The sequence below is a fragment of the Tachypleus tridentatus genome, chromosome 11 (genome assembly GCF_004210375.1).
Source record: "Tachypleus tridentatus isolate NWPU-2018 chromosome 11, ASM421037v1, whole genome shotgun sequence".
NCBI lineage: Eukaryota > Metazoa > Arthropoda > Merostomata > Xiphosura > Limulidae > Tachypleus > Tachypleus tridentatus.
In genome coordinates, this window is record NC_134835.1 from 729,648 (window position 1) to 754,807 (window position 25,160).

The 25,160-nt window shown below is 38.7% G+C and overlaps 1 protein-coding gene across 1 annotated transcript; it reads left to right on the plus strand.

The window, feature by feature from the left end:
- The first annotated feature begins 3,632 nt into the window (after positions 1-3,632).
- LOC143231568 (uncharacterized) lies at positions 3,633-22,057 on the plus strand. The gene is made up of 6 exons (XM_076466083.1): positions 3,633-3,772; positions 17,334-17,554; positions 18,229-19,277; positions 20,026-20,092; positions 20,763-20,894; positions 21,730-22,057. The coding sequence occupies exons 2-5, from the start codon at positions 17,335-17,337 to the stop codon at positions 20,819-20,821; spliced, it is 1,395 nt and encodes a 464-aa protein (XP_076322198.1). The 5' UTR covers positions 3,633-3,772; position 17,334; the 3' UTR covers positions 20,822-20,894; positions 21,730-22,057.
- Positions 22,058-25,160: the final 3,103 nt, after the last annotated feature.

The window sequence follows — 25,160 nt, forward strand, 5'->3', positions numbered from 1 at the left end:
CCGTACATATGTCAGCTGAGAGATCAGAAGGGACTCGACGAAGCAACCTGGCAGGAGGTCGAAGTTGTGACCAAACATGGGTTGACGAGATCGCCCATTCTCAGACAACATGGAGAAACGAGAGAACTTCGACGCAGGCTCTTAAAGTCATTAATCATGCTTGAAGGCCATACAAGAGGTGGTTCCACAGGGTAGAACGCTTTAAAATGTTCCAGAGAATGTTCGATTTTGAACGAAAACGCCTACTTGAGGAGATATTAGACGGCCAGGATGCTGTCAGATGTCCCCTCAGTAAAGATCAGGTGAAAGACCATTACGATCATGTCTACAGTGTTGCGAATAATAACGTCAATTTTGACGGCTGTCCATTTCCACCCAGGACAGACAACACCAGTATTCTGGAACCAATAACATCATCCGAAGTGAGTCAGGCACTTCAAGGCATGAAGAGAGGGGCCAGTTTCCCGATAAGATCACTCTTCCTTTCTTACTCTACCGCCTTAAGTATGGTATCGACGCCTCCTAGGCAAGTCTGTATAACATCTGGTTATTCACGGGCCGCATTCCTGAATGCATGAAGATCAATAAGTCGATGCTCCTTCCGAAAGGATCGAGTAATCTGCACGAGGTCAAAAACTGGAGACCTATCACGATATCCTCCATCGTGCTTAGGTTATATTCCAGGATTATGGCCCGTCGCCTCGAGCAGGCCGTGCAGTTAAATCCCAGACAGCGTGGTTTTATTCCTCAAACTGATTGCAGAGACAACATCTTCCTGCTCCGTTCCATCATGAGGAAAGCCAAGCGAAATGGGACTCTGGCTATGGCCTTTTTAGACTTGTGTAAAGCCTTTGATATGGTTGGCCACGAACATCTTCTAGCCAGCCTTGCCAGATTTCATGTCCACCCACATTTCGTCCGACTTGTAGGGGACATGTATCAAGATGGTGTAACGTCATTTAGGGTTGGTATCGAGAATACCAAACCTATTCACCTCTACAGAGGCGTTAAACAAGGGGACCCCATGTCTCCTATTTTGTTCAACATTGCCCTGGATTCTCTCATCCGTAAGATCGAAGAGGTTGGCCGAGGCATATCGCTAAACAAGAAGCTGGATCCAGTTTCTACTTTGGCATATGCTGATGATATGGCAGTGCTGGCAAAAGACCATGTTAGCTTACAGGAAATGTTGAACACCGTGAACGATTACTGTTTGGGTAACGGCCTCTCACTGAACATCTCGAAGAGTGCCGGAATGCTGATTAGGGGGTCCAGTAAGACCTTTACCGTCAATAATTGTTCACCATGGACAGTTAATGGCGAAGGACTCCCGATGATTGGACCCGAACAATCTTACCGTTACCTAGGGGCCAATGTCTGTCCATAAACCGGGGTGTACAGCGAGCCTGTACTTCCTCTCCTCGAGAAGTGGATAGGTAACATCTCGAGGGTACCACTAAAACCACACCAACCGTTCTCAACCGTTTTGCGGTACCCGGCTCCTTTACCAACTCGAATTGGGAGCATCGAGTGGTACATTATTGAGAGAAATGGACAATCTAATTAAAAAGGCCGTGAAGAGCTGGTGTCATCTTCCGCCTTGCATGACCGACGGGTTACTCTATTCCAGTTATCGAGACAGTGGCCTAGCACTTGTCAAGTTGGAATCTTCGATTCCTACTCTTAAGATCAAGACATGATTAAGGCATGTCCATTCAACGGAGAAAACTATTACATATTTAGCCAAAACTGATAACGTACTCGATAACATCCAATGAATTGCCTTAAATGCGGGACTTCCGATCCCTAAGCCCGAACAGACTTTTGGGACATATCATTCTAATTGGAGGGATATGGAAAGGAAGCGCTGGGAAGGTCTTGCCCTGCAAGGGCACGGTGTAAGTCTCTTCAAAGGTTCAAGATCTGCCAACCACTGGTTACCTAAACCAGTGGGAATGAAGGACCACCACTGGGTGAAGTGTCTTGCTTTGAGGGCAAATGTATATCCCACACGGGAAGCCCTCAGTCGAGGGAATTTGAGTACGAACAAAGAAGTTGCGAAATGCCGGAGTTGTTCTGCCCCGAGAGAGACCATATGTCATCTTAGTGGTCAATGTCCTAAATTAAAATCTATGAGGACACGGCGTCACAACAAGATCTGTGACCATTTAGTTAAAGAATGTGTAAGTAAAGGGTGGAAAGTACTCGTAGAGCCCACCATTGAGACAGACAATGGTGAGCGTCGGAGACTGGATCTGATCTTCCATCGTGAGGATAAAGCGGTGGTTGTTGATGTGACGGTCCGATACGAATTCATGTATAGCTCCCTAGAGGAAGCATACAATTCCAAGGTCGCCCGCACCACAAATTAAAGATCTAACTGGTGCAACTTCTATTGTTTTCCACGGTTTACCAATTGGTGCCCGCGGTGCCTGGTATCCGAGAAACACGGAAGTACTGGCGGACCTGGACATAAGATCTAAATATTTTGAAGAGTTCTTGTGCCGACGTGCGATGCTTTACACCCTAGATGTGCTGTGGAAGACGAACAATGAAAAACACCTCGCCTGGTAAGGCAATTACCGCCCACAACACATGACGAAATTAAAACAGCCTCTTGTCGTTAGACCAATGTAGGTATAATGTGCAAATGAATTGATCTTTATGCGTCTTCACTATCGGCATCTGTCGATATCGTCGACCCTGACGTAAAATTGGGTAATCGTATAATATCGATAGCCAAATGCCTCGTCATCCCTTAGACCGATGATGACGACCAAGATACTCACCTAGTTTCTATCCCCAATTTAAGTATAATAAGATCTCTGTTTGGAATACACCGTTGCGATCCAGAGTGCCTAAATTCCGCTATGCTCCGAATAAAGCTGCATCGCCTATGTGTCAAAAAACAATACCTATCCCCTCATTAAACCTTTGTTACAAATTTTCCCTGCTATTTAAGGCACGATTAGGATAGACTATTCGGCGCCCTGACCGTGAAAGTGGATTTTCTCGGGGCACTCCCGTTTCCCCCACAGCAAAATTTTTGGGTATGCCTATACCCAGGCCCTGAAAAGAGGTACGTCTTCCTATCCCGAACTTCTCCTGTATCTTTCTACACTCCTCCACTTTATGTACCGCCCCTTCCGTTCTCCTCCGACTTCGTTTGTCTCCTGCTCGACCATATCCAACTAATCTCAAAACACGCTCTACAAATTACCCAATGATCCAGTTTGCTCATCGAGAGATCTTGAACCCTCAATCATGCGCGGGGTTGAAGAGAAACAAAAGTTTCTGAGCGCCCCTGGTTTGCCTTAGGGGTCCCCTAAGGTCTTTAAAACCAAAATTACTGTCAAGTGTAAATGAAATAAATATACAGTTTCTGGAGTTTCAAGGCCGCCGTCAAGCAGAGTAGACGTGTAAGTCGAGAGCTGCGAGACACGTACTTTAAAGACAAGGTATACTTTGTTGAAGTGCATAATTCCCAAGTTTTACTCTAAAAGGTTTACCCTTAGTCCTGATCAGGACTAGTAAAACAAACAGGATGAAGAGGAGGAAGATCGCAACGCGATCTAACGGAAAAGCCCTATCAAACGAAGAAATCATTGAAATGCTAAACAAGGCGATCGAAGGACCAGCCTCAGAATCCTTGAGCAGTTCGACAGAGAGTTCTGAAAGCGAATACTTAGAAGCAGAAGAATTATCGAGACAAGAATCTCAAGAAGCAAATGCGACCTCAAACAAGAGGAGGCTGAAGAAGAAAAAGGACAAGGTAAGTATGGTTTCGGACAATACTATTAACCTTAACCTTAATGACACTACTAACAATACTAAAAATTCAAGTGTTAATAACGTAACCAATGTTAATAATGACAAAGCCACTAGTTCTAAGAAAAATAACGCAACTAACCTGAATACTAACAACACCGCTAACGCCACTAGTTCTAAAAACACCACCACTGTCACACAAACACACGATTCTCCTCATTACAGAATCCCAATTCTGTTCATTGAAGGAATTAACAACACAACACGCATCCCACAGATAGTCAAACAACTGAGGGCCTATTACCCGGGCATCCAGTTTAAGGACATCAAACGTCTTCCTAAAGGAAGAATCATGTTAAAATGCTCTGAACCACAAGAATTTGCACATATTTTGGCCCATTCGGGGTCCAAGCCACCATTAGTACACCAAAAAACAACACGCCAAAATTTACTGTCATTATCAGAGGTGTCGATTTCGACATCGAAGATAATGAAATCACAGATGAATTAAAACTCAAGGCTAAGACATTGTATCATCAAACCGAATCATATCCTTTAGAACGAAACAAAAAACGCCACTGATCAAGGTAACCGGTAACAATAAAGACGATCAAGACAAATTATTAAAAAACGGTTGCTTCCTATTTTTCAAGAGACACACGACCGAACAGGAAAAAACACACCAAAAGCCCATTATTCAATGCTACAAATGTCAACGGTTCGGACACACGAAAACCAATTGTATGGCCAAGGACAGATGTGCGAGTTGTGGCGGACCTCACGAGGTTGCTCAGTGTCCAAACGAGCGTAACCAAGTGAGATGCGCAAACTGTCAGGGCCCTCACGCAGCCAGCTACAAAGGCTGCCCTAAATACACTCAAATACGTAATAGATTGATTTTCAAAACCACGAACAATAACAATCAAACCCAAGGCACCCTTTACATCACCAAACAACCTTTACTACAAACTCCAGCAGACTCACAAATCAAACACTCTCAACCTCAACCAACACGTACTTTCGCAGACGTCACACGCCCGAAAACAACACAAGCATTCAACCCCACAGAATTCACCACAAACTTACTCGCAATGCTAATAGAATTGAGTGATCTCCCTACATTCGAATCGAGGCACGAATCACTCAAATCTGTTTGTAGCCTTGCAAGTTATTATTTTAACCTTCCTCACCTCAAACCACACCATCTTTCACTTAAAATTCATGCAAGGGAAATAAAACAACACAATGATACAACACATTAAAATCTTACACATCAACTGCCAAGGAAATCTCAAAGACAAAAGGATAGAAATATACAACATAAACAAACATATGAACGCCAACATAATCATCGTTTCAGAAACACTTTGCACAGAGAAACAAAACACCACAATCCCCGGATTCATCACGCACAGCATACCTCACTCAGAAAACAACAGAGGTATAATAGCTTACTTTAGTACGAAAATATCGCATTTAATCTCGATAGAAGATTCCTTTAGATCTAACATAAATGAAACAATTTTTTGTAATATACACTTTAACAACCGGCTAACAATTCCGATTCTAGCCATATATTGCTCACCAACTAAAGATATTGACAGTAACTTCCTTCAAAAATGTGTTAATCGCAAACCCAAACCAATTATTATTGAGGATTTTAATTCTCTGCATACAGAACTAAGGGGAAACAGAAACACACGCAGAAGGTTGTGTATAAAACATTTCTTTCTAGTAACAAAATGCACCTAATAAACGACCATACACCTACACACTTTTCAGCCGCCAACGGCTCATATGACGTACTTGATTTCATCATAGCACCCAAGGACATGGTAAACAGAATCTCTAACTTTAAAGTGCATGATGAAATCACTAGTGACCACTTCCCAATTTCATGTATGATTCACCCGCGCCACCCTGCTGTGGCGTACGTGACTCCCTCTGCATACACCTATACCAAAACTGACTGGCTCACTTTCAATGCTACACTGGACTCATATCTACCCTACCCAATTGAACACGCTAACAACAAAACAGAACTAGACAATTATGAAAATCAAGTTACACAAGCCATACATAAAGCCATAAAAAACACAATCCCTAAAACAAGGAGAAAGCACTCACATAATCAATGGACTTTAACACCGGAAATTCATGCACTGATAATCGAACGAACACACTATATTACACGTGATCCATCTATTAAAACACAACACATCAACAGAACAAATACAAAAATTGAACAAGAAATTAAAATAGCAAAAGAAACTAATTGGCAAAACTTTTGTACAAATTTAGAAAAAAATAAAGAATTTTGGAAAAAATTCAAGAGCATTTCTTCAGACAAAAACCCAAATCACATGCTTCAACATATCGCACACAACAATATAATCGCAAGGACGGACGTAGAGAAAGCCGACTCTTGCGAATGCTCCTTCGGCAACCTAACTTTAGTCGATTTTGACACACACAACACCAACATCACGTCAACAACTTCATAAATACAAACCAAGCTTCATTCTCACCACAATTCCCTGGCGAGACACTGTAAGCATACTCAAGTTCAATCAACAGGAAAATTACCATCACTGAACTAAAAATAAATATTAAAAACGTGAAAAACACTTCCCCCCGGACATGACCAAATATTTCAAAATAACTGCAGAAGTGCCCCAAGGATCAGTCCTTTCTCCACTACTGTACATTATTTTTGTCAGCGATATACCTTTCCCCAGTTTAATACATACTCATAATTCGCAATTCGCAGACGACAACGCTATCTGGAATACCTCCAGAAACTCAGTAATGGCCATGTCTAGTGTGAAAGAATCACTTAACAACGTCTCGACCTGGAGTAACAAGTGGAGAGTAGTTTTAAATCCAACCAAAACACAAGCAATCACCTTCTACAGGAAACTAAAAAGACAGAAAAAATCTAAAAAAAGTAAAATTATCACTCTGAAATACGCCCATTAACAGGAGCAAACGTGTCACATTCCTTGGTGTCACTTTCGACACAAAACTAACATGGAAAAAGCATGCTGACAACATACACTCATAAATTAGAAAACGCATTTCACACTTAATGATACTTACCAGCAAACACTCAAAATGCTCACCAAAAAACCATTATCCAAATATACAAGGCTTACATACGTCCCCTAATAGAGTATGGATGTCAAGTCAGACATAATATTTCAAATAACACGCTCCAGAAAATCCAAGTTCAACAAAGCAAAATACTAAGATCTGCATTCAGACTACAATCACACACAATTATATACATCAAATCAGTAGCTTACCAACGCTAAGAAACAGACTAACAGAAATGTCACACAAATACTATTTAAAAGCAGAACACAGAAACAAACTAACTGCATCACTCTGTAAATTAACCAGTGCACCAACCAAATTTATTTCACCATACAACATACTTCAGGAATCACAAATCACACAACAAAGTACTTAAAGGGCAAAACTCGTGTAAATATTATGCATTTTCTTTTCAGGTCTCGGGCACAGGACAGGTAAATCTTTCGGCACCTGTCCTGTGACAGTGGGTTTTCTCGGGGCACTCCTGTTTTCCCCACAGCCAAGGCAACATTATTGCCATGCCCCGAACCGGGTCGTTTCGCGTTTATGTTGATGTTCATATTTAGTTTGACATCTGCTTTTCGGGATCTGGTCTGGCTGGTCTCTCCGGTGCTACCTTTGTCTCACTCATCAGTATTATGACCAACGTCACTCCTTCACCTAAAGAGTCAAAGTAAAAGAATATAATAAGAACATAATTATATCAGAAACATTGGCAAAAGATAACTATAATGTCAAGTTACCTGGTTTCAACTCATTCTCGAGACCGAGAACGAGTGAAACCAAAGGAATTGTAATGCATTTTAAGTATTACATCAGCCCATATATAGAAATCGAAAGAAACATTTTCTCAAACACAAATGAAAGAATGTTAAAAATGTTAGAAAACAATAACATGCACGCCATAAACCACAGACATGTACGACGTACTTGACCTTGTAACCGTCCCCGACTATCTTTTAGTCCAGTGATGGCGAACCTATGGCACGCGAGGCCACGATTGCTGGCACGTGATAGGATTTCCGCATCTTTGCGAAGAAGTATGTAGCGAGCTAGGTAATTATGAGAGGTGGCATGACCTGAGAGCACTGGGGTTCAAGTACTTCGATTTTCAGGGCCTCCTCGTGGTGCAGAGGAGGCAATGCACCTAAGTGTAGCTAACACCAGAACTAGAGATATTCCCGGTAGGATCGATGAGAAGGATTGGATATCGGTAAAGCCTGGGAAATCGTTGTTCCCAGTTTAATGCGCCTTAACGTCAGCCCTTGTCTCTGCTTCGGGTTGGATTAATACTATAATATATCCCAGGGATATATTAGGGATATTATCCCTACAGGTTGCATGTCGAACCTTTTGAACGACGGGGGTGGCATCGTAAGTCATTACATCTATTCGTATTGGTTTTCAACCAATATGAATAAATAATTATATCGGTTACTTATTATTCTGCAGTCATGAAGAATTATACAAAAAACAGAAAACTTGTCATAAATCATTCTTTGTAATTTTATTGAAAATTTGAATATAATACAAGCTAAATGCAGCTAAAAATGCAAAACATTATAAACTATTGATTAACTTGAGAATATTTTTCAAACAATCGTGTTTAGTTTTAAATTTTGCACTCCACATTACCATGGCATTAAAAAAAGCTACAGTAACAAAACGGGCCAATTTAATTTGTTTAAATATTTAACTGTTCTTTGTTTAAGTAAATTTTAAAAGTTTGTTTCATTAAACTTTACTTTTGTGTGTTTAAGTTATACCAAAATGAATGCAAAGAAGGCAAAGCTAATGGATAGTGGACGATTATTTCAAGAAAATTGGACACAATTTGGAACCATTGAACGCAACGGAAAAGCGTTATGTATGTTATGTGGTGAAAGTGTTGTGTGTCGTACTTCAAGTGTCAAACGGCATTTTGAAACCAACCACAAAAATGTTGCTGAACTTGATGAAACAGAAAAGGAGAAATTTCTTGCAAACGAACTGAGGAAATATCATTCTCATTGTCTTATTCTTGGAAACTTTCTTTCTAAACCTAATCGTTTGACGAAGGCCAGCTTTCAAATTTCATTATGTATCGCTAAATATGGTAAGTCTCTATCTGATGGAGATTTCAAATAAACGTGAAATTTTACGACGAATCTGTGAGGTACCACTTAGCAGAAATATCGTGAAAGATCGTATCTTACGTATGGCAAATGATGTCAATCAACAACTCAGTACTGATTTACAAAAGGCTTCTTGTTACTCCATGTGTTTGGATGAGAGTACGGATATAAATAATCATGCAAAGTTAGCAGTAACTTTGCGTTATGCTGTTGGTGACTCCATGAGGGAAGAATTGGTGAAACTGATTTCTTTACCCGGAAGAACACAAGGAGTAGATATTTACAATGCTGTGATGGAATGTTTTTTGACACAAAGTATTAAGCACGAAAAGACAGTTTCGATCACTAGTGATGGAGCACCATGTATGGTTGGGTCAACATCTGGTTTCATAAAGTTGTTTGAGAACAAAATAAAACATCAAGTCATCCAGTTTCATTGTATTATACATCAAGAAGCTCTTTGTGCAAAAGAAAGTAGCAAAAAATTAGATGATATACTCAAAGATGTTACAAAAATGGTGAATTACATTATGACTCGTGCGCTTCATTTTCGTCAGTTTCAAACACTTCTTGATGAGGTTCAAGCACAATATAGTACTTTAATTATGTATAACAATATCCGATGGTTGAGCAGAGGACGTTTTCTGGAAAGGTTTATTGCTTGCTTGAACGAAATTAGATTTTTTATGCATGAAAATGGACAAGACATTCCACAGCTCACTGATGTGGCTTGGCTTAATAACCTCATGTTCTTTACAGACTTTATATCACACTTCAATGCACTGAACACAAAACTACAAGGAGTAGGAAAAACAGCAGAAAGAATGTTCTGGGATATAAAGGCATTTGAGAGAAAATTGCAAGTTTTGAAAAAGACATCGAAGGTGGGAACTCAAATATTTTCCAAATCTGAAAATGCATTTAGAAAACTCGACAACATTTGCAGACTGTTCCTTAAGTAAACAGGAAATCTCCAAAGAATTTTCAAGCATTATCGCAGTAGCGAAGGAGAATTTTAGTAACAGATTTATACAGTTTCGAAAGATAGAAAAAAAAAACTTTGTATTTTCTTACCTTTCCCGATAAAACTGAATTTGAAGATCTCGATCTTTCCTGTGTGCACTGGTTGGGTTTGAAAACTCTAGAAATGGAGCTGGTAGAATTTCAGAAAAACTATACTTGGACTAATAAATTCTGTGCCCTGCGTAAAACACTTGAGAAAATAGTGTGTGGAGGGATCTTGGAAGAAAACGTTGCAAAGAGTTGTGAAAATGAAATTCTTAAAGTGTGGAATTCTTTGCCAATTAATTTTAAGTCAATGAAATTACTTGGAATAGCTCTTCTAACTTTGTTTGGATCATCTTACGCTTGTGAGCAGCTGTTTTCAACTTTGAATTTCATCAAATCAGACAGAAGAAACAAGCTTACAGATGAACCGAGTGCTGCATGTGTTGCTCTCAAATCAACAAAATATGAACCATCAAAACAAGTTATCCAAGTGTTCACAACAGCAGAGATCGCATTGATTTAATAAAATTCAAGACAAAATATACAAATTTTAAGTCAAGGCTATTTATTAGTTTCATTGAAACTTTTGTAATTTGACTTTTTTTTAAAATAAAGATACTCATCAAAAAGTCGGATTTTATTGGAAAGTAACCGTCATTTTTATGAAAATCCTGGCACGTTCGGATAGACAAAATTATTTTGGGTCACAATTGAGGCACGCAATCTCTAAAAGGTTCGCCATCACTGTTTTACCTTATTCACGGAATTTCAAGGTTCACCTTGACCCTTTTCCAGTTTTTTTCAAAATCTCGTAAAACAAACAGAATTTACCAACAGATCTCCCACAGGTTTATAATTATACAAAAAACTGACTGGATAACCTTCAATAACACCTTAACCACACTCTCACCAGACGAAATTACAAGCGTTACAAACAAACAAAGTATACAAGTATGTTAACGACGTCACGAATGCTATTTCAAAAGCCGTGGATACAGTCATGCCCTCTAGACAAAAGAATACTCCCAAGCAAAACTGGACATTGACGCCAGAAATACATAATCTTATTAAAGAACGCAGGAAACTCAGGCGACTCTACATGAAAAGTAGAGACCAAACAGTACAGACAGTCGAGTTTTAAGTTGGCAATGCTGTTAGTTGAACTGTCGTTACTTATGCTCTTGAACTTTCTCCAGAATGTATGAATTGTCTTATGACGCACATAACTCCGACCAATTTTTTTGTTCGTTAATTAGACGCCGGATAAGGTTATTGACTCGATTGATTTGGGTTTTAATACACTGTAAAAAATAACCGTTTTATAACAAAGAAATGCCTCGTTATTTTACGGAACATACGCATGTTTACTGATCTACGCTGGTAAGCATCGTGAAATCACGCTGCTAACCAACGTAATCAACACTGCGGCCCGCTCAGGCACCGCCTTTCAAGCCCATGGCGCAAATAACATGGCATTGCAAAGTCGCTAGCGCGGGCTAGATGCGCGTACGCGCGTGTTTATCAGCTATAGCCGGACTCTGCTGACGCAGTGCTGGATGCGGAGTCATGAACTAGGTCGCTCGCGGCACCGGAAGCGAGAATTTTGAATTCACACAAAGGAATCAGCAGTGCCAGTGGATCGTGGATGCAGTTTGTTCCGAATAGAGTCTAGCAGTCAACAGTCTACACCTCATCAATTTATTTACCCCTTGTTTAGACCTACGCAATCCAGATTCAGTTTAATTTAAATTAACTTTGTGTTGTGCATTTCCAGGAGGCAGGTTTGTATTTTATTTGATTCATAACCATTGATATTACTGGTACATAGATAAATCTACTAACGTGAAGCCCAATGTCTACTTCATGACAAACTATATTCTAGGCCTATTGCGTTGCCTAAAATTGTAGCTTTCTAGCGATCTAACGTCAGGCCTGGTCAATTCGTATCAGGTATTTGGGAATGGGCGGTACCTGGGTACCGTTTGATGATAAACGGTTCCTGATTGATGATCTGATGAACCTTATACTATAATAGATATAGGCTAAGTCCTAGTAGTGTAGATTCTTCAGATCTGGTCGTCTGGTTACCTTGTGAGAGCATATTCTTAGATTCAGTCATGCATGGAAGCTAGGCCTAAAGATCGTAGGTAGGCTGAACTTCACGTTTTTCTTTAAAAACTGCCATAGCATTTTTATGAAATTGCACTCTTCAGTATGTTTAGCTAGATAAATTACCATCCAGTTAATTTAGCAACAATATTCCAGTCACCAAATTTGCCTAAGTAAAAGGCTCGCTAATATTAGGGTTTTACAGCAAGTACATGGCATGATCAGTCTGGCTGCTGGGCATGAAATTATAGGGCAAGAATTTTACTGATGTTTAGAGTATTCCAAAATTATAAAGATATTATGTTAAAATTTTGGGCCAACTTTTGAGCGAATCATATAACATGGCACATTTTTGGTCCTGAGTGGTTTACATGATTAATCCCAGTTTGGTGCATTTTAGCAGGTGATTCCTTCTGTAATTAACAGTTATGCAAAAATTTTGAATTGCTTCTCTAAAAGTAAGTGAAAGTGAGCAGGAATTGATCAGTTGTTTCGCAAGTTCTTTCAACAGACAAGGCCTGGCGTGTTGGTTAAAGCCAAGATTTTTAATTCCTGTGCCATACCCCCCCCCCATCACTTATCCACTTAATCTTGGAGATCTCACCATGCCCTGCTGCTTAGTTCATTTCCTATATCAATTTTTTTTCACTATTCTGGTCTTGTTTGTTAGAGTTTAACTGAAACTCAAAATGTATCGCTGTACTATTTGTCACTTTAGAACATCTTCTCTGCGAACGTATGGCAGTCATTATAACTCATTCCATGCAGCTTTACCAAATCCTACTATATCTTGTCCAGTGACTGACTGTGGTGAAAACTTGCCAACATTTCCTTCTCTTAAATCACACATTTCAAGGCAGCATAAGGGAGAATATTCAAAACAGTATGTTGACTCTGATAGTATACAGCTGCAATGTGAGATAAGGCATTGCTTAGCAAAATATTTGGGTTTGAAACCTTTTATTGCTCGTTTGAAGGGACATATAAAGGATGGTATTAAAATTGCATGTCCCTTCCAACAATGTGATAAGCGATTTGAGGTTGTGTCAAGTTTCAGTTCTCACTTGAGCAGATATCACAAGGACACCTCAGTTCATCACCTGCATGTAGCCATCCTCTCCATTGGTGATCATGATGGTCATGATAGAAATTTAGAGAACCAGACTAATGAAAACAATAATACAGGCAATGATGAAGAACCATGTACTGAAATTTGCCATAGTGATGAGGATGAAAATAATTTCTTATCAGACCGAGAAATAGAAAGTGCCTTGACAACAAAATTAGCTACATTTCTCTTATCAATACAGACAAAACACCACTTACCAGTGAGCACTATTCAGGTTATTGTGGATGAATTCAGCTCCCTCCATAATGAGCAAGCGAAATTCCAAAAACATCAATTGAAGGCAAAGCTAGAAAAAACAACTCTTTCTGCTGATTGTATTCAGGAAATTATACACTGGTACGAACATGACAACCTCAAAGCAGTACATGACACTTTAAGGTCAAAATATTACAGAAAAAAAGTATTACAAGGAAAAATTTGATTATGTTGAACCACTTCCACATCCAGAGCCTAAACACAAAAAAAATGATACAAAGGCATTGTGCTACTATGTGCCTTTAAAAGATTCACTTCAGGCCCTATTTCGAGATGAAAAAATCAGTCACTACTTTGAAAAATCTGAAAATAATGGAGATTTAGGAGTGCTAACAGACTTTACAGATGGTAAAGTGTGCAATGAAAATGTTTTCTTTCAAGAAAATCCTGATGCTTTAAAGCTACTCTTGTATCAAGATTCATTTGAAATAGTGAATCCACTTGGGTCAGCAAAGAAAAAACACAAAATTTTGGCCATTTACTATACCATTGGTAATCTGCATCCTGCTGTCAGGACTTTAATAGATGTACAGCAGCTATTGTTGCTCTGTAGGGAAGAGGACTTTAAGACACATGGTCAGGAAAAGATTCTGACTCCTATCATGACAGATTTGCTTGATCTGGAAGCAAATGGTGTAGACTTAGGCAGATTTGGGAACCGCAAAGGGTCTGTTGCCTTTGTTCTAGGGACAATTTAGGTAGTCATATGATAGGTGGTTTTGTTGAAAACTTCAGTTCTGTTTCTCACAATTGTAGATACTGTTTGATATCCAAAGATGACCTTGAAGGTGGAAATATTTTTCCTTGGGACTTTGATTTAAGGACTCAAGAAAATTACAATAGCTCAGTACAAGAAGTATGTACAAATGGTCTGGTGCATCACAGTGGGGTTAAATTTGATTCAGTATTGAACAAATTGCAACATTTTCATGTTACAAACCCTGGTCTCCCACCTTGCCTTGGGCATGACCTGTTTGAAGGGATTGTCAAGGAAGATCTACACTTGATTCTTAATTACTTGGTACGAGCAGAGTGGTTTGATTATGATTACCTGAACAAAAAGATTCAGACTTATAAATTCAAAGGATCTGATGCAAATGACAAACCCCCATTTACTTTGAGCTCTAAGACAGTTAGTGGGCATGCAGTTCAGGTCTGGGTTTTGCTCCGATTTTTGCCACTGCTAATACATGGAAAAATTGATGACCATAATAATGAAGTGTGGCAGTTGCTGTTATTACTAAGACAGATTGTTGAACTTATATGTGCCCCAGTGATATCTGAGGATCAGGTTGCCATAATGTTGGACTTGATAGAAGAATATATTGTAAAAAGAATGCAACTTTTTCCAAACATTAACTTAAGAGCAAAACACCATTTTCTGACTCACTATCCTGAGCTTACATTGAAATGTGGACCCCTGATTCGATTGTGGACATTACGATTTGAGAGTAAACACTCTTATTTCAAGAGGAGTGCACGTTCAGCTCAAAATTATATACATGTAACAAAGTCCTTAGCAGAAAAACATCAGTTGTTGCAAGCATTGTATAGTTCTGGATCATTGTTTCGACCACCGGTGTCATACAAGTCAGCATTAGCATTCCATGCAGATTTGTATGGAGAGTACATCCAGAAGGCTGTTGACAAATTCCCTCACTTGAGAAATAGTTCAAGTACTGTAGTTTGCCAGAGTATGGTGGTGCATGGTGTCCACTACCATAAAGGACAAGTAGTGTTTTTGTCCAAAGATGCTGATAATCACCTTGTTTGTGGTGAAATCACCATGGTTCTTCTCAGTAAGGATACTGATATTTATTTTGTTGTTCAGAATAAGGATACACAAAGAACTGAATCTGATTGCTTAAAATTTTTGAATCTGAAAATTCAAAACAACATGTGTTCCTTTTAGCCAACTACTGGATTACTGGCTCCTGGAGCTATACAGATTTGGTGCCAGTGTATTTGCTGTTCTGAAACACGCTGTGGTGGATAACTAAGGTCATCCAGGTACGTGTTCTTTTGGATGTCAAAGACATGAATTCTTCCAATGAGGCCTATATTCATATTGGTCTCCCTTGTTCTCCAGGGATTATTCTAGACCCTTTATAGGGCCGAATTTCTTCCCCCTGGCAATTTTTTTGTTATTTGTACAAAATTCCCCTCTGCAACAACATAAATTTCCCCATTCCTATTAAACCACGTTAAATAATTCCCACATCAGTAAGAAAGGGCCCCAAGTTATAAAACCTAGAATAACCCCTGTTCTCAGCCTAGCCCACTTCATCCTTAAGGTGCCATCTGGGTACTTTTGTTCATTTTAAAATGGTGCAGCATGGTGTAAAATACTGATGTAGACAATCAGAATTTCAGGCAAATTTGGTTGGAAGTGGTATTTCCTGAGGCACCAAACCACTTTTTAATAGATAAATTGTTCTTTTTAATAGATAAATTGTTCATGGAACCCAATAAGAACAAGACTGTTTATAATATAAAGTGGAAATTTTGTTTAACAGGCAAAGAATTTTGCCTGTTCAAGGCCTACCCAGTTAGCAGGGGATGGAAACAATTATTTTGTGTTCTGTACAGTGTTAGGTCTATAATAACATGATCAGATAAAAAAGTATTAACCTTCCTGCTACCCATGATATTTTGGTTGAGAAGCTAGGACCCCTCCCTTTACCCCCCCACCAAGTTTTTGGGTACCCCATGAGCTATCCCAGTTGTACCAAAGCATCCTACATCTAATACAATCAACATGAACTTACTGGTTTCTAACAAGTGGTTTGGGGAGAATTATTTTTTATTTTTATTTTTTCTATAATACACAGTCATGACAAGTGAAGCATACGGTGTATACAATAAGTACTGGCCACAAGCACGCAAGTTCTAATTCAGTGCCCTTCTTTGGTCTTTTGAGTCCCTGGTCCTGGTAATATATACTGTTAACAATTCCTTTGTGCATTGAATCACCTGGCCTACCTCCCTTAGTCTGCTCTTACAGAATTTTTTAGAGGACAGGCCCAAATTTCAGCATTTGTAATATTGTACACAAGCATATTGCATTAAGCCAGTCACACTAGACAGTAAGTGAAGCTAGTGGCACATAAGCAGCATCTGCATGTGAAGCCAGGCACATTTTCTGTTGAGTGAAGATAGGCAAATGCAACTTTGAGCTGGATGCACCTTTCAGTTGAGTTTAGTTGCAGTTTGCATTCATGAATCCAGTCACTTTTGACAGTGTGTGATGTAAATGGCACATGAGCAGCATTTGGCAGTTGTTACGAATCCACCCCCCTATCCCCCCCACCCCTATGCTTTGTAACTTGTACTGGTATTCCATGTATAAGCTGACCCCACCCTCAATTTCATTAAAATTAAATACAACCTCTACATTATATTCAATTGCAAACAAGATTTCTAAAAAATTATTAGTAAGCCTTCATTAAAACCCTGTTTTTGTAGTACATTAGCACTGGGTGTTTTTTCAGTCTCCTGCCTGAAAGTTGGAGATAGTGAGCTTCTGTCTGTCCATCCATCTTAAGAAACAGATCCAAGATTTTTGTAAAGGGGGATCCAATCTATGATGACCAATAAGACATCCTAAATTGAAAGGTCCTCAGGTGCCAACAAGAAAGGAGTCCAGGTGGCAAAATTGGTTTGAAACCGAAAAAAATTGCTGCAGCCAAGAAAGGGGATCCTAGCCCTTCTGCCCCATGGATCCGCTTCTGGTCTAGCCTGGGGACTTATTTGCCATCTCTAAGCTTTTGTTTTGGACAAAAAATAGTACAGGTGTCATTATTTATATGCACTGTGTCTAATCAGATGTTAATTTAGTTGTCCTTTGACTTTAGGATGCCCTCTGTGTCAGAAGAAGTGAAGAACTTTCTTGTAGCAGCTCTTCATCTTACAGCAGACAAGATGGTAGCACTAGAGGAGAAGCTGCAAGAATTTGGGATGGAAAATCTGGAAGACTTTGAGTTTCTTGATCCTGAGAAAGATCTTGAAGGGACACTAAACCTGCTTGCCTGCAGAAAACTGGCCCTCAAACTGAAAGCCCACTTCACAGCAAATGGTATTCTTTAAGTTTAATGAACAAATGCATATAACTTTAGTTAAATATCCTTTTTGGCAGGCAATATTTTAATGTTTATTCTGTGTTTCCAAACTTGGGGCCCTTTTTCACTAAAGTGGGGAAATAAACTTATGTGATTAAATATGTATGGAGGAGTTTTTTTGGGGGGACAGGGAAAATTTTATGTAAAGTATACATGTTTGGAAGGGAAGGGGCAAAATTTAGCCCTAAAGTAGGATTCTTTTACTGAAATAACAATATTATATACATCTCCCCACCCTCAAGTAATTCAGGCAACCCTTTTACCTTCCAGCTGTAAAAAAATCCTCTTACTTGGGAGGGATTTAAGACCAATCCTGTACCCACCCCTTTATCTAATATGTCTTCCTTTCTGCATGTCAGAGAGGGGTGTAGAGTTTTTCCTCACCCATCAAAATGAGAGGCACAAGTTGGGGACTTAACTTGCATGAATTTGCAAGAAAATGTCAATACTACTTTAATATTATAACTATACTTTGTATTTAATTGTCAAAATACAGCTAAACAGAACTTTGCATTTAATTGTCAAAATGCAGGTGAAACTTGGTTTGATGGGTAATGTACAAGTGCTTTTCAAATACTTTAATTCTCTTTAGATATTATTGTAATTTTCTATTGTAATCTACTTTCTTAAGGCACTGAAAGTATCCCATCAGTTGTTGGGACTCCAAAAAGTAGAAACCTTGCTGCAGCAGCTTCACCAGCCGAACAATGTGTCACACCCCCACCATTGTCACTGTCAAGGGACAATATCACACCAACCACCTCAGGTTCTGGATATAGACGGGAGGCGCAAAGCTGGGGAGAGAGATTCGAAATCCCTTGGCAAAAGCTGCCTGATGCAGTCCAAGACGCTTGTGCCAAAGGGACAACCCCAGCCAAGACTGATCTCTTTGCTGCAGTAAGAGTGTTGTGCCAAGAAATAGCTAAGGTAAATCCCAAACCTGGGAAAGCTAACTTAAATGCTATTGCCAAGAAGATTGTGGATACGCATCCTAGAACCTTCATGGATTCTATAGCACGATATGGCCAGGTGGGGAAAGGGTATGCTACTCTCGCAAATCGCCTCTCTGAGAGATTTGACAACCTGAATCGTTGTAGCAGAGGCAACTCTTTCCGCAGGAAGCTGCTGGAAGAAAAAGAAAATGGAGGTACAACTGGTAGTGCTAAGAGAAAGTCTGCCTCAGTGCTGCAGCAGGATAGCTATGGCTGTATCAGGTGGCAGCCTGATCTGCCCGACGGGGAGACTGAGGAAAGCCAGGAACAGCAGAGGTGCTGGCTTGTAGAAGAATACCACCGTGGTAGTACCGACACGCCAAGGGTGATTCAAAGTATGACCAGCACCTACCCGTCACAGCGCTACCTTATTAACAAAGGTGCTCACTTGTCAGCAGTGAGAGTAAATTGGCCTTTCCTTTTACAGCCAGCATACTTTCTAAGCCATTTTGAATACCTTATGGACTTCAGTTTATTTGAAAGACTTGACCATGAGATGAGCAGTAGGGCAGACAAGATGCTGAGGTACTGTCAATCACAAACAAATGTAACTGTGGCAACAGCAGCAGCCCAGTTGACAATGCTAGCCGAAGTGGTTGGAAATGTTAGTCCCAAGGTGTATGGCACCCTCTTGCTGCTTCCTCTGATCTTTGGAGAAGATAAAGAAGACCTCTTTAAAACTGCAGAGGTAAGGCTTTCACTACAGCTTTTATAATGAGTGAAAAATAGGAACAATTTATTTTTGGCAGATTTTGCAAAATGATATCATATTTCAGTTAAAATACCTTTGTATACATCAAGCTCTAGTGATCAGATGCTCTTCCTGTTTTAGAGATTTTGGTAAATCTTTCTTAAATGTTTGCTAATTTCTGTAAATATTGACTAGTTTAATTATAAGAAAATGGGATTAGCAAATTTATGTCAAATATAAGCTTGAAAAAAACAGAGACCTGTGGTAGGGCTACTATTTAAGGAAATACTGTTCTCTGTAGTACTGTACATTTTAATACTACTGCCTAATTTAACTTAGTACCAAGGTTCTTTTCACAAACATTTAGTAGACTGACAGTATCCAGCATTAACATAATTAACATAAAACGCTTATATAAGATTTGAAACAGGATTATACTGTAAACAGGAAAATATTCACTAAAGAAAATATTCATCAACCTTACCAATGTTGCCAGTCCTTGAAGATTTTCCCCAGCAAAATGAGCCATTTTGAATGTTGTATTATGGATCACTGAAGTTGGCAGAATTTATACAAATGAATTAAGCACTTATGTGACCGTCAAATTAGGGCTGCGCTGCAGATAAGTTCATATTATAATCCTGATTACAAATCAACTTTTGCTGTCACTTGACCTGCTGTATGTTTCCAGTATTAGACACTAATTTATAAATACATGTAATAGGATTATATAATTTTTCAACAGGATATCATCACATCTGCTGATTTAGAACAACATGATGACCTACCTCACCCCCATGTAGTCATCAGAGGTAAGATACTTATTATGCATACTGTTTTTGTACTTGGATTTTTTTTTTTTTTGGGGGGGGGTATGTGCATCACATTGTATGCCTATTTTTCCATTTAATGGACTTCATTGTGTTTTTGAAACTCTAAAACCTTCATTAAGAACAATTAGTCATGTTTTTCTTTAAATATATTAAAAATAACAAGAAAATGATAATGAAGGCCTAAAGTTTGAGATATGTTTAAAATATATGGCACCACTGCAGATTATATAATACAATATTCAGAATTCCTTGATGTTTCTGTAAATTTAGAGTTTAGACCTGTGAATTGCTAGACCTTAATTTTTGACCATTCAAGGTCAAAGTTACACAGTCCTGCATGGCAAAAAATGTGGGCAACTCACACACACAGGGAGACACACAGACGTCACTGAAAATATGATAGCTGCCTCTGATAGAAGAGGGCAGCTGTAATTATTTCCTTGTTAGGCCGTTTGCTAAGTACTTTGTTTTATTTGTAACATCAGGAGAGATATATAAAAGAAAACTACACACTACAGGCTGCAGGGTTCCATATGTGGTTTTGGTCTGACCTGAATTATCAGGGCTGAAAACTTGATAACAGTATTAACAAGACAATATGCCTCACAAGAACATCAAAATGTACTCTTGTTGTTTTATATTTTTGTAGGAAACCATCCATTTGAAAATAACTGCTATGCAGTTGTAGAAGGATGGCAGTTGGTTTGACCATAGCAGCTTATTATAACTTGAACATCACCTACCCAGAGTCCATTGCCAACACTCTTGAATTTATTCAAAGGTTTGGAATAGCACTTTCTTAATTTACCTGTATTTACTTACATAATTTCTTTTGACCTGTAAATGAAGATGATAAATATGAATAGTTCTTTCCTATGCAAAAGAATACCGGTACTTTGGTTGCTACCCATCAGTTTGATAGAGCCATTCTTAGGACCAAGGTTAAATGTTCCCTACTCACAGTTGGTCTTTCAAAAGTTTTAAACTTGTACTAATCAATTTGCATGTATTTAGACTGGCCGACATGCAAGGCCAGCTGAAGTAGTTAGTTAGTCTTACTACACAGGTCCTCTCTCACATGTCCCAGCCCTGTTTCACCATACAAAACTTAAGCTTAGGCCACAAGAAATACAGATTTGTGAATCATCGCTATCTGCATCCAGTCTTGGCTGCCCTATAAACATTTTTATGGCTTTACTGAATAAAATTTTTTAAAATATTATATGTTAACAGCATTAAATGTATATTTGCTAGAAGTATTTGGTTGAATATTCAGTTTAAAAAGTTATGTCACCAGTAGGCAGAAATAGAAGTACATGGTATTTGCAGCAGAATATGACAATTTTTTCTATAAGAGAATTGACATGTATGAAAAATTGAGCGATTTTTGTTGCAAATTGAACAGTGGACTGGTCAGAATAAAAAAAAAAGTGCCCTGTAACCCACTCTAGAAGGAATAAAAGGATGAGTAACAAAAGATTTGTTCCTTGTGGCCTTATTGTATTTTGTTATAATGCAGATAATTTGAATTGTCAAAATGTTATAAAAAAATATATATATAAAACAGAATTCCAGGATATTATGACTCATTTAACCATGCTTATCAATTTTAACAGGATCTTCCTTGGCATAAATCCTCAGAGGGGCTCCAAAGTGAGGAAGACCGACAAGAGGAGGCCTGCCTTTAGTACCAAAGTTAGAAAGTTGATAGACAATCTAAGGGATTTTGATAATGATATCTCAGTTATTTACTGAGATTTTATTTCTGCTTAATAAAAGATGGACAATAAAAGTTTAAACAACTGCAAGACTTTATGGTTTCTAATATTGAAATTTAACCAGTTAATAAATAGGAACATTGGCATGACATTCCTTGTATACCATTATTTCATGTTTTCTTGAAAAACAAAATATCATCAGTTTGCAATAAATATGGAAAATAAACAGGAGTCTCTGTTTTTTTATTTCAAGAAAAAAGTCATATGTCTCTTTCTTTCTATTAATGTTATGCTAAAATGCAGGCCCCGCGCATGTTATCATATTGAGCATTTCTTTCTGTAAAGTAACACCACCATGGTCGTAAAAATTATACACTAAATATTACTGTAAAATTACTCCACATCAGCATAAAAATTATCCTGCCTTCCATGTAAAATTACTCCTATCAGCATTAAAATTACACTACCTTGCTATGTAAAATTACACTGTATTTGCATGAAAATTACGGTGTATTGCCATGTTAAATGACAAGATTTGTTTTGCAATGCACCGTAAAATTACACCCAGTGTAGCGTCAACTCTGCTGCTACTACATTGCAGTGTAAAATTACGAACAATTTCTAACAGTGTAGAAATAACACTCGCCAATGAAGAAGCGTTACGCTTATTGAGTACACATACACTTAGAGAGACGAATGAATGTCTTGCTCAATTGTTAATTTCTATTCAAAAGATGAAAGTTGCAAGCTTATTAAATACCACTCTAAAGTTTTCTATCTCCGAAAAATGTGTGTAAACATAGACTCTACAATAAAATATTCCTTAATTAATGATGTCAGAAAGGTCGACGAAGCCAAGAACACTGCGTTTCAAAACTGCATCGTTATTTCTATATATATAAATATTATATATATTAATCAACCTTCAGAGGAAGTATAAAAAGAAATAAATTAACGATTCAAGGCATCTTATTGAAATCGAATATGTGTTATATGATTGTATCGACGAACACTAGTTTCGTTTCTCATTTGTCACGAACTCTCACCAGTTTGCTTTCAAACTGGCTTAGGGTGGCCTGTAATCGTTTTGCTGTTTGAATATTCTTTGTAATGCACTGTTTACGATAATAAGGATCGAAAACAATTTCTGAATAAGGAATAGAAAATGCCACCATTGACGAATCGTGGATAGACGTATCTATAGAAAAAAGATCGAACTTTCGTTTAGTAGACCTTAGGAAAAATCTTGGAAATTCGAAACTTCTCAAAAGGAACCCAGAATTTTGTGAACAAACACAGCCGGATGATACGTTCAGACGCGAGAAATGGCGACCCCAGCTGACTTCTCTCAGTTAGATGAAGCTCTCAATTACGGCCGCTCTCTCTTTACTTAAGGTCTTCACGTGCTTGTGCTCGTATTTTTCAACCGAGTAGAAAGATTAATAAATAAAAAAGCTTTAAAAAATGGCTGATGCGACGGCGCCTACCACGGCTCCTTCTCCTAAGAAGGTGAGCAAACAAAAAGCGAAAAAAACCGAGAACGGCACCCGTACATCCTGAGGTATCCGAAATGGTAATCACTGCCATTACTTCTCTCAAAGAACGCGGAGGTTCTTCTCTCCAGGCTATCAAAAAGTACATTGCTGCCAACTATAAACTCGACGTGGAGCGGATGAACCCTTTTATCAAGAAGTATCTTCGATCAGCAGTAAATAGTGGCATTCTCACACAGACTAAAGGAAAGAGGAGCTACGGGTTCCTTCAAGCTGAGTGCTCAAAAGAGCAAAGAGAAGGTGGTGAAAAAACCAAAGAAGAAAGAAGGAACGACTGCAAAGAAAAGTAAAGCCCCGAGTAAGCCCAAGAAAGTAGCTGAGAAGAAAGCAAAGACAGCTGCTAAAACCCAAGGCAAAGGCAAAACCAAAAGAAAGTGGCGAAGCCAGCAAAGAAACCTGCAACCAGTAAACCGAAAGCCCCCAAGAAGGCCAAAGCCGACCCTAAAAAGGCTGCTTCAAGAAGGTGGCAGGAAAGAAATAAGTAAGCTGCTTCTTTTCCAATTTTGTGTGATATCACAAAATCAACGGCCCTTTTCAGGGCCACCATCTCCTGATAAAGAGTTTGCCATATAAGTCGTTACAGAAAAACAAACAAAACACTCATTCCGCTCGTAACAACACTTGTTATATCGAGCGAGTGAAATGGTAAAAAAATTCTTAAAAACGTTTCATGCTCATAAAGTTTCATAAACTTTGTAGTCTAACGAACGTTCGAGAAAAGAAAGTAATGTAGTGCGACTTTATTTATTTCTTCCCCTGTGCTGTTATAGATATGCTCGTTTTCAAATTATACTTAATGATTCGTAACTTTAGTTTAATTTCAATTAGTACTGCATTTAATTACATTTTAGTTTTAATCACAATTGGTCGAAGGAAAATAACTCGGGGCTCCTTCATTAATTAACTCTTTCGCAACAGTATTATACTACTAGCCACCCATATAAATTGTATGCCTCCTTACTAGTTAGTGAAGTGTACTGAGCCTTTCACAAATGTAATGGAGAAATCTATTCCGTATGCACATGCATATACGGCTGAATAGTGTGCCTTACTATTAGATTTACTAGTTATTAATAACTAATATGATTTATGCTCCTTAATAGAGACAATTTCTCTGTTGCTCTGTCCCTCAGACACTATTTCGTTTTCTCCCAAGCGCATGGATATTAAACATGTAATGGATGTCACTCTAAATGAAATAACTCTTTCCGTGTATCGATTAAACCTCTGTCATTCTCTCTTTTTGCTTTCTTAAATAATGAGTAGCTGTTGTTTTCTTGTTATTATCATAATTATCTTGTACCTTTCGGTGACGACATGTATTGGCTGGGTGTGTATACGTTCGTTTGTCTGTCTTCATTCACTTAACTACAAACGAAAAATACTCACTGAGAGCATAGAGGTGGGAATGGAACAAAACTCTCTAATAATGTGTGTATTTCTACTCGCACGTTATAAGCATGGTTATAGAGAAAGCATGCTTGAACTGTTAATAGTGAAATAGATTCGATGTGACTTTCTCCTTTCAAGATGTGGTGGCCCTGAAAAGGGCCGTTTGAATTGAAAATAGAAGAAGAACACATTACTTTGAACTGGTGTACTTAGTCACAGCCTTGGTCCCTTCGGAGACGGCGTGTTTGGCCAATTCTCCAGGTAAAAGCAGACGCACTGCAGTTTGGATCTCCCGGCTCGTGATAGTTGATCGCTTGTTGTAGTGAGCCAGACGAGAAGCTTCGGCAGCAATTCTCTCGAAAATGTCGTTCACGAAGCTATTCA

Excerpts from the sequence above, each read along its gene's own strand:
- LOC143231568 (XM_076466083.1), top strand. The coding sequence starts at position 17,335 with ATGCCCTCTGTGTCAGAAGAAGTGAAGAACTTTCTTGTAGCAGCTCTT. Across the intron at positions 17,555-18,228 it reads AGCCCACTTCACAGCAAATG|GCACTGAAAGTATCCCATCA; the intron begins GTATTCTTTAAG and ends TACTTTCTTAAG. Across the intron at positions 19,278-20,025 it reads ACCTCTTTAAAACTGCAGAG|GATATCATCACATCTGCTGA; the intron begins GTAAGGCTTTCA and ends ATTTTTCAACAG.